General features: G+C 38.0%; 1 protein-coding gene across 1 annotated transcript; it reads right to left on the bottom strand.

Moving 5' to 3' along the window:
- Positions 1-308: 308 nt before the first annotated feature.
- Positions 309-8,562, bottom strand: ubac2 (UBA domain containing 2). Its single transcript, XM_031742232.2, has 10 exons — positions 8,373-8,562; positions 7,857-7,981; positions 6,506-6,625; positions 5,843-5,949; positions 5,560-5,683; positions 5,420-5,467; positions 3,540-3,648; positions 2,664-2,806; positions 2,044-2,190; positions 309-1,960 (listed from the first exon to the last, which is right to left on the bottom strand). Exons 1-10 carry the CDS (start codon positions 8,401-8,403, stop codon positions 1,853-1,855), a joined length of 1,062 nt encoding a protein of 353 aa, XP_031598092.1. The 5' UTR covers positions 8,404-8,562; the 3' UTR covers positions 309-1,852.
- Positions 8,563-8,751: the final 189 nt, after the last annotated feature.

Here is an 8,751-nt window from a genome sequence, read left to right as displayed (position 1 = left end):
AATGTGGGAGGATGCCAGAGTACTGGAGAGAACCCAGGCAAACACGAGGAGCACATCCACACTGAAAGACCCCCCTGGCCTGATGGTGGAATTGAACTCAAGAACTTCTGTTGAAATAAATTATCAGATTAAATTGTTGTAATGTAGGGTTATATGGGTTAAAATGGTTTAATGACTCCAACAAACCAAACTAAACACTTCAATGTCATCTTAGGATTAATGTTTTGTCAACTTATGACTCATTTCAAACACAGGCTTGTTTTATTTTATTTTTTTAAGGTAAACACTCATCATAATAACACAAATAATTCAGTCATCAAGTTGATTTATTCCACAGACCAAACATGATTCATTACAGTCCATCAAAAAGTTGACCATGCAACAAGTCTGTCATCACATCCATATATTTTTAAATCACTCTCCAAAAATACAAACACAAATGACTCTTCTCAGTGGTCATATATTATCAATATTATTATGCACAAAATATAAAACTAGCGTCCATCTTTGAAATCGATACACTGCTGCTGCAGTATTACTTCTCTTGCATGTATGTTTATATACACAAAATTAGTGACTATGCAACACATAGTCTCCATAAACCTCTCACCATGATATTGCATAATAAATATCAACCGACTTCTAAGACTTAGTTTGAATTAGACAGATGTGCTGGCAGCGAGAAAAAAAAAGACTCAGTTAAGACACAATAAATAACCTTTCAATGTGTTTGTGCATACAAGAGCATGAAATAAAGAAACAAAAATGGTTAAGGGGATGAAATATGACCTCCTTGAAGGCCTTCTGTGCATCTGTGTAGGTGCACTCGCATGTGATTGGGATTATGTCATTGACAGAAAAGTCTCCTCAGGGACCCTGAGATAGCCCATGTAGCCAGCAAACAGCCTGTCTGTCCACAACACTGTACAGTACTTGTAGAGTTAAAATGGGTGAAACCAGCCAGCCCAACAAGAGTTTGGCTCTTTACATATCTCTCAGTCAGGCTAACTGCTTTGTTAAAACATCTCAAGCAGGAAAGGGTTGCACCCTGTTACTTCCATGAAACACTGCCAAGGTAAAGAAGCAAAACCTGTGTTGTTAAATCATTGTTTAGTAGGTTATATTGTTTATGTAGTCTTTTTTTTTTTTTTCCAGAGTCCCCACTAATTTATTTTAATTTTGGCAGCATGAAAATAAAATAAAATGACAGCAGCACAGCTGATCATGTAGTGCACAAAAATCTTGCACTTTTTCCCTTTTCACTTCTAACCAATTATCAACGTCTAGAACTCTGGATACACAGGACAAAACATTGGGATACAAACTTTACTTTACATAGCTACTGTATATGTTGGCCTGTGAGATGTCAGCTGATTTGTCAACTCTGTTTGAAAGAAGTAGCCTACTTTTTATTTCCACCAGTGGACTGGAGAATGTTATTTTTAAGATGTACTCTTAGAAAAGCTCTTGACTTGTTTGATTTTTGTGTTTTGTTTTTTTCGGGCACCTTGTTAAGTTAGAGGCCTGACTCATCTGCCTTGAGCAATGACGTCTGTTTCACACTACAACAGCCATCAGAAAGCGATGACGCAAATGACATCCACTCTGTGCTTCACACTTCATTCATCAGCCTGCTATCAGGCTGAGCTCCTGTTGGGGCAGCCTAACACTGCTTCAGGGGAGCAGTGACACTGCCTTCATATAATCTGTACAAATTTTCTTTGTCGTCTCCTTTCCTTTATTTATTCTCTTTGACTCTGAATTATTTGCTTTCTGCTTAGCTTTTCGCTCATCTGCTTTGGTTCCTGCTTTCTCTTTCCGTCACCTCTTTCCCCTCACTGAGCTGCTTCCCTCAGTGTTGCAAGAGGAAGTTTGTTGCCATATTAATGTCATTATTTGAAGCTCTGAGCGCCTCGAGGGCATCAATCCTGGAAAAGCCCATTTCTACTAAACGTGCAACCTGCAGGACACAAGATAAAATCAGCTCAAAGATCAGCACAGAAACATTCACACAAACACAGGAACACCGAAGTAAACGTCTACCTGTTCTTCTGCTACAGGGGAGTTGTCCAGAGAAGGTGGCTGTGTGGATTGGTGCGCCTGAGGCTGAGGACGGGGCTGCACTGGGACGCGGTTCTGTCCTCTGTGTCTCAGTGAAGAGAATAACCTGGTCCACTGTAGCAACCCGCTCTGCACAAATACACAGACAAAAGCAGTATGTAATACTTTGTAATACTATTCACTTCCATCTAGAGAAGAACCAATCCAATACTAATATCAGATATCTGCCAGATACTCTGATAGCTCAATGATTGTACAGCATATATCTTTAATGACTTTAAAAAAAAAAATCCCCTTCTCATGTTTTCTGACTCTTTTTCACTAGTTCTGCATTTGGCTGTCAGTGTCACTACTGGTAGCATGAGTTGATACCTGGACCCTACAGAGGCTGCACAGGAACTTTAATAACTTCAAATGTTGTGCACCTACCTACTTAAATGATCATGGTTAAATGTCTGACAACAACCGTAACTGTAAGCATACTTCCCTCTTTCTTTCATTGCTGTACACATACTGTCATGTGGCATTAGAAGAAAAATTAATTTCTGAGAAACTGGGTGATCTATCCATAGGTTCAGTTTTAAGTCTTTGTGTCCATCTACCTGTGGCTGTTGTCTGGCATTCCTCCTGGCCTCGTTGTACTGGGCCAGTAGCAGCTGTTGGTCGAGCAGCTCCATCCTCTGCTGCCTCTGAACGTCAAGAGTGGCACCCATCCCCAGAGGTGTCTCGCTGGTAGGTTGGGAGCCTTGACAAACACAGATATAAACAACAGATTCATCTTAAAAATATCATAACATATCTGTACACGAGTGGATAAGAGCTATGATGGATCATTTAGCAGAAATTCAGTTTTTCTATGAGGTTTCAGGACCTCATATCCTATATAGTGGTGAACAAAGTAGATTACTATTATGTTTCGCTTCAGTCAGGGAACAATAGTTCAGTTAGGGAATTTGACATTGTTAAGCACTGACTATTTTGAGGCCGATAAGCACTCTAAAAGGCTTAAAATCAGTGTGCGGGACATTAGGGATTAGAGAGGAAGAGCTACTTAAAACAGAACATTAAAAGGTAAGTAATTTATCGAGGAAATATTTTAAGAGGTAAAAGTAATCTGCACATTAACATAAAAAGCACATTTTTAGTTTAACTCCATCTGTTCACACTTTATTTAGTAAAACCTAATCTATGAGTTCATAGATTGGTGGGCAGACGACAATATCAGCCTTATAGCTGAGAGGTAAAAAATCTTTTTAACCAGCAGTTAAAAAGATTAGTCAGCAGTGACAGCGGTACATTTTATCATTTTAAGCCACTCTGCATCACAGCACTAGTCAAATGCCTAAAAGGTATGTATATTATTATCATTAAGTCAGGCAGAAAGAGACAACAACCCCACGTCAGGCTCTGCAACTCTTGTCCTTGTAAAAGGGATTTAGACAGGATTTGTGTTTGTTATTACGAAAGGATGGACTCACTTGAAAAGACTGGCTCCAGAATATATTGTCCAATACGAGACACCCAGGCAGGGACAAACAGGATCTTCTGTAACCGTAGGACACTGGAGTGGTACAGTCCACCTGAGATCTGAAAGGCATATTTATAAAAGTACATGTGGACATAATACAGAAATAGCAATCTTTACTGAATACAGATTAAATTACACAGTAGAAAGTAAGGCAACAATATTAAGTGCTTCCACAGATATAAAATAATATAGGGCTGTAAGTAAAGCTGGAATTAAAAAATATTTTCCTCTCCAATAAATCCTTTGTTTATTTTCCTCAGTTGCTTTAGTGATAAGATGTCAAAGAAAGTCTATGATCATGTCTTCAAAAGCTTTGCTTGGTCTAATCAGCTTTCCAAATCTTAAAACCCTGTAATGTGAAAAAGAAAATCCCCCCCCCCCCTCTTTTTTTATTCCAAGGATTTAGGCATAAAGAAAATCATAATCATTGAAAAAAGAAAAAAAAGAAAAGACAAAAAAAGGTCCTTACTAAGTTCTAAATACGGCCTCAGATGAACAACACATGTCATATTACACCTAATCATTATTTATTTAACAAAACTTAAGCCAAAATGGAGAATCGGTGTCTGAAAAAATAATCCCGTTTCATGATTCAATAACTGTCATACCTTGAAGTAATCACTTTCTGTTTGACTATCAGGCTCTCACTTCCTTGTAGAGGATTTTTGGGCCACTCTTCTTTACAATGGTTCTTCAGTCCATCTAGGTTTGTGGGTATTTGTTTTAGAACAGCTCTCTTAAGATCCTGCCACAGCATTTCAATTAAGTTGAGGTCTGGATTTTAACTTTCTTTTTCAGCCAATTTGTTGGTGATTTCCTGCTGTACTTTGGGAACACTCTCTTGTTGCATGACACAGTTAGCTAAGCTACACTTTAGCAGTTGGACAGATAGCTTCACATTTGACTCTAGAATACTTTGGTATACAGAGGACTTGATGGTCAACAAAACAAATCATCACCCCTCTACCACTGTGTTTAAGAGTTGGAATGAGATGTGTGTGCTGTGTTCATTACTTGCTTAATGTGGAACTGTGCATTATGGCCAAACATCTCCACTTTGCTCTTGTCTGTCCACAGAACATTGCTCCAGCAGTCTTTGTTTTAGATGCAACTTTGCAAACACAAGCTCTGCTAACATGTCTGTTTTTAAGACAGAGAATAGAAGCAGCTTTGCCTTGCAAACTCATCCAAAGAAGCCCTATTTTCTGAGTTTTTTAAACTGTACAGTCATAAACTTTAACATTAAAATGGTAATTAAGCCCTGAGATCTAGCTCTAGTTTTGACATTTTTCTGAGCATTGTATCATGTGACCTTGGGTGAATCTGTTGTATGAAATGTTTTCCACTTGTGAATAATCTATCATTAGAGAATGATGGACTTGAAATTGTTTTGCAATTGCCTTCCCATATTGATGTGCAGCAACATTCTCTATTCTAAGATCATTGCTGATGTCCGTCTTCCATGGCATTGTTTTAACAGATACCTGAATGCTCCACTGACAAACCTTCTGCCTTTATAGAGGTGCTCACGCTTAGATTAGCATCTGTTACTACTTATAAATAATAGACTTACTTTAAAACCTTGGAACTGAAAGTAGGTAGACCTTCTTTCTCACATGACTATATATTTTTTAATCAATCAATCAACTGTTTGATTAATACTGAAATGACGGTATCATTTGATTTTGATTTCTTCGACTCATACTGACGCTGAGTCCTTGATAATCACCATTATTTATCCCTGCTGGTCATGAATAGCTTATCATGTTTTAAATGCTGGTACACATGCTAGATATACATTCAAATGACAAGAAGAATTTATTTACTCACCAATCCACTGAGTGCAAGGAGCCACATAAAAGGACTGGAAGTCAACAGCTGTATCACAAAGAAGAGGATGATAAAACAGAGATCAGTAAGAATTCAAACTTAAAAGCAAAATAGACTTCCACGTGTCCATAGGGATTTACCTGTAAGCCTACTATGTAAACCAGGGACTTGTTGGTGATGTGGATGCGACCCAGTACCTGTGTGACTGGCATCCTGGGGATAGACAGGTAGAAAGGCACAAACAGAGAGAAGACTGGTGCAAGCCTGTGGGAGGAGAGAGGGAAAAATCAAGAGGACTGAGGTTTGGGCTCCCTTGTGGTAATGAAAACTGTTTAATTGCAGAATTGTCACAGGTCATAAAAGTGAAAAAGTCTACTTTTGTTTTAGTGATGCTGCACGTGCGTTATAATAAATCCTACTTACAGTCCTGAAGGCAGTTCTTCCAACTCATAGTCAAACAGAAACTGGAAAGCCTTTGCCAGCAAGAAATCCATCAGTGCAGAAAGACACCAAGTACCAAAAAGAAAGGACTGGTAAAGGGAAAAAAAGACCACTATATAAGATTATCAGAGCAGTACATACCTATAAAAAAAACAAAACAAAAAAATTCACATTGTATTAAGTAAGATGAGTTAAAAGTGACTGAGACCATAAACCTGGTCTCTATCTAAAGTCACAGCTGGGGAGTTTCACTTTCCCACAGACTTCTACAATCGGGCTTCTTTTTATTGGTGGCCATTACAAAGACTGGAGGTTTAAGGCACTTCTAATTTATCTTTACTGTTCACACAGAGATGTTAAATCATTCTTTTATATACAGCCCATGAGTCTTCAAACATTTGCACAAACACAAAGCCACCTAAATGAGGAAGTTATGCATTTTCTTCCCTAAAAGGTGAATTTAAAACAGAGATGAAACTCATGCTGATTCTGACTGCTGATCACACCTATGAACTAATTATAATTTGGGAGAATAATTTTTAATCACTTTATCCAGGACCATCCACTCCTCACTGTGGTTCAGCTAAATCTCTGGTTACACTCCTTCCTTAAATGCTTTCATCTATCAATAGCTTTTATACTTACAGCAAACTTCCTGGTGCCAAATCTCCTTTCAAAGATTCGAAAGTTGTAAATGAGCAAACTGCTGCAGAATGAGTCCTTGATATCGAGACACACCAGCCTGCCACACAATAATCTCCACACCTACAACAGAAGGGACAGAAGAGTTATACACAGACACTTGCATCCAAAACATATGAAGAACAAATAAACCCCTGTATAATAATGCCATGTGTGTGTGCTAAATGGGATTATATATATATATATATATATATATATATATATATATATATGTATGTATATATATATAAATGGGATATATATATATATATATATATATATATATATATATATATATATATATATATATATATATATATATATATATATATATATATATAGATATATATAGATATATATATATATAGATATATATATATATATAGATATATATATATATATATATATAGATATATATATATATATAGATATATATAGATATAGATATAGATATATCACATTTCTGAACCAAATACTAGTAAATTTTACCATAAATTCCAACAAAAGTTTTATTAAAAAAACACAAACAAACTCAAAACCCATTTAGCAACTTCTCTTAGCACAAATAACATCTCCATAAGCTCAGACTCAGATGTAATCATGTGACCTAAACGGGGAATTTTAGTTTCGTGATAACAGGTCATTACATAGGACGATAAGATAATTCCTGTCACACCACACACTGCTGCCTGGTTGATGGTGTACTACTGAGCAACATAACCTGGTTTTGTGTAAGCAGGCTTGACAACAGTGTATATCACCTTTCTTTGTCAACCCATGCTTTCTGCTTCAGGATCTTACATGCTACTCAGTGTATTCAGGTCTAACACTGTCCCACCCCCCGATGCAGGAAGCATGGACATCTCTTTGTTTGTTAACTTTCAGTTAAGAAAGTAAAAGTAAGAAAGTAACTTTGTTGACTGAATATTCTTTGTGATAAATAACCTACAAACTTAATCTGTTTTAACCTGTGTTCTATTAGATGTAAAACAAATATGGTGACAAATTAGGACAAGCATAAAAAAAAACCATTTATGTATTTTCTGCATCACCAGAATACATGCAAATTCTTGGAACAGGAATTTTACTCCACAGCTTTATTCTGCAGTTCAACAGGTAAAATGGGTTTCTTCAGCAGACAGTCTATAAGCAAAACCTCAGAAAGACCAACAAAGCAGGTGTCCGTCCTCCGAGACAAGGTGTGTTTGTTCAGGGTCTTTAGTCCTGGTGTAAACTATCAGATGGCACTAGGTGCTGGTTTCAGCGTTCCCTCTATGTTTCACTCCCAAACACACTTGTAGATGCCGGGCCGTACCTGATGCTCCTGTGTGATAGCCTGCAGGTGGTACACGAACAGGTCTTGGTACCGTGGCAGCAGGGTGAGCATAACAGTCAGCCCATTTAGAACCAGAAGAAGGCTTTTCGACAGAGGAGCCTTGTCTGTCAAAGACACACACAGTATAATTAACAGCAATACAGTAACACCGTCGTTTTGTTCATCGATTTATTTAGATATTCTTTAAATATTGCCCAAGAGTTGTGAAGACGGAAGGGCTTGTTTGTATACAGAGGCGGGGCACACATAGACACACAGCCACTTCAGTACTACGAAGTTAGCATAATATTCACTTTATTTGAACTCTGAGGCCTTAGCTGAACAAACTGGATACTTGGAAACGTCTAACTTCAGGTGCTAATTAACAAACCGAAGCCTTAACTGATAGATACCGTTCTGAGTAAATGAATGACAGCGCAATGCTAACGTCAGGTAGCTAAGCTAGGAGTCCGTTGAGACTCGCTGTGGTTTTAACGGCGAATTCAGGATACTTACAAAGGCCACGAGAACCGGTGGTTGTGAACATGACGTCCAGGTACGTTACGGTGTCCAGGCGACGGCTGTCAATCCAAATATAGCGCCAAAGTGACACTAAAACACCGAAATAAAGTTGGAGACAGGATCCATGCTGTAACTGTGGAGAGAAAGGCAGGGCAAAGGACTCCGCTACGGAAGCCCGACAACACCTAAAAGGTTTCTCTCGCAGAAACCAAAATTGTTAAAAGAAATTCGTCCTGTAGGGGTCGCTGTTGTTCTGTGTTGAGCCCGGGATAAGTCTCGCTGCTCAGACATTTTTATGGGTGAACTTCAGATTCAGGTTCAGTTTCGGGTTACTTTATTTGTACCCATAGGCAGGTTTGGTCTGCTGTAGTGA

The sequence above is a fragment of the Oreochromis aureus genome, linkage group 13 (assembly GCF_013358895.1).
Source record: "Oreochromis aureus strain Israel breed Guangdong linkage group 13, ZZ_aureus, whole genome shotgun sequence".
NCBI classification, from domain to species: Eukaryota; Metazoa; Chordata; class Actinopteri; order Cichliformes; family Cichlidae; genus Oreochromis; species Oreochromis aureus.
This window is presented reverse-complemented; position numbering and strand designations above follow the sequence as displayed.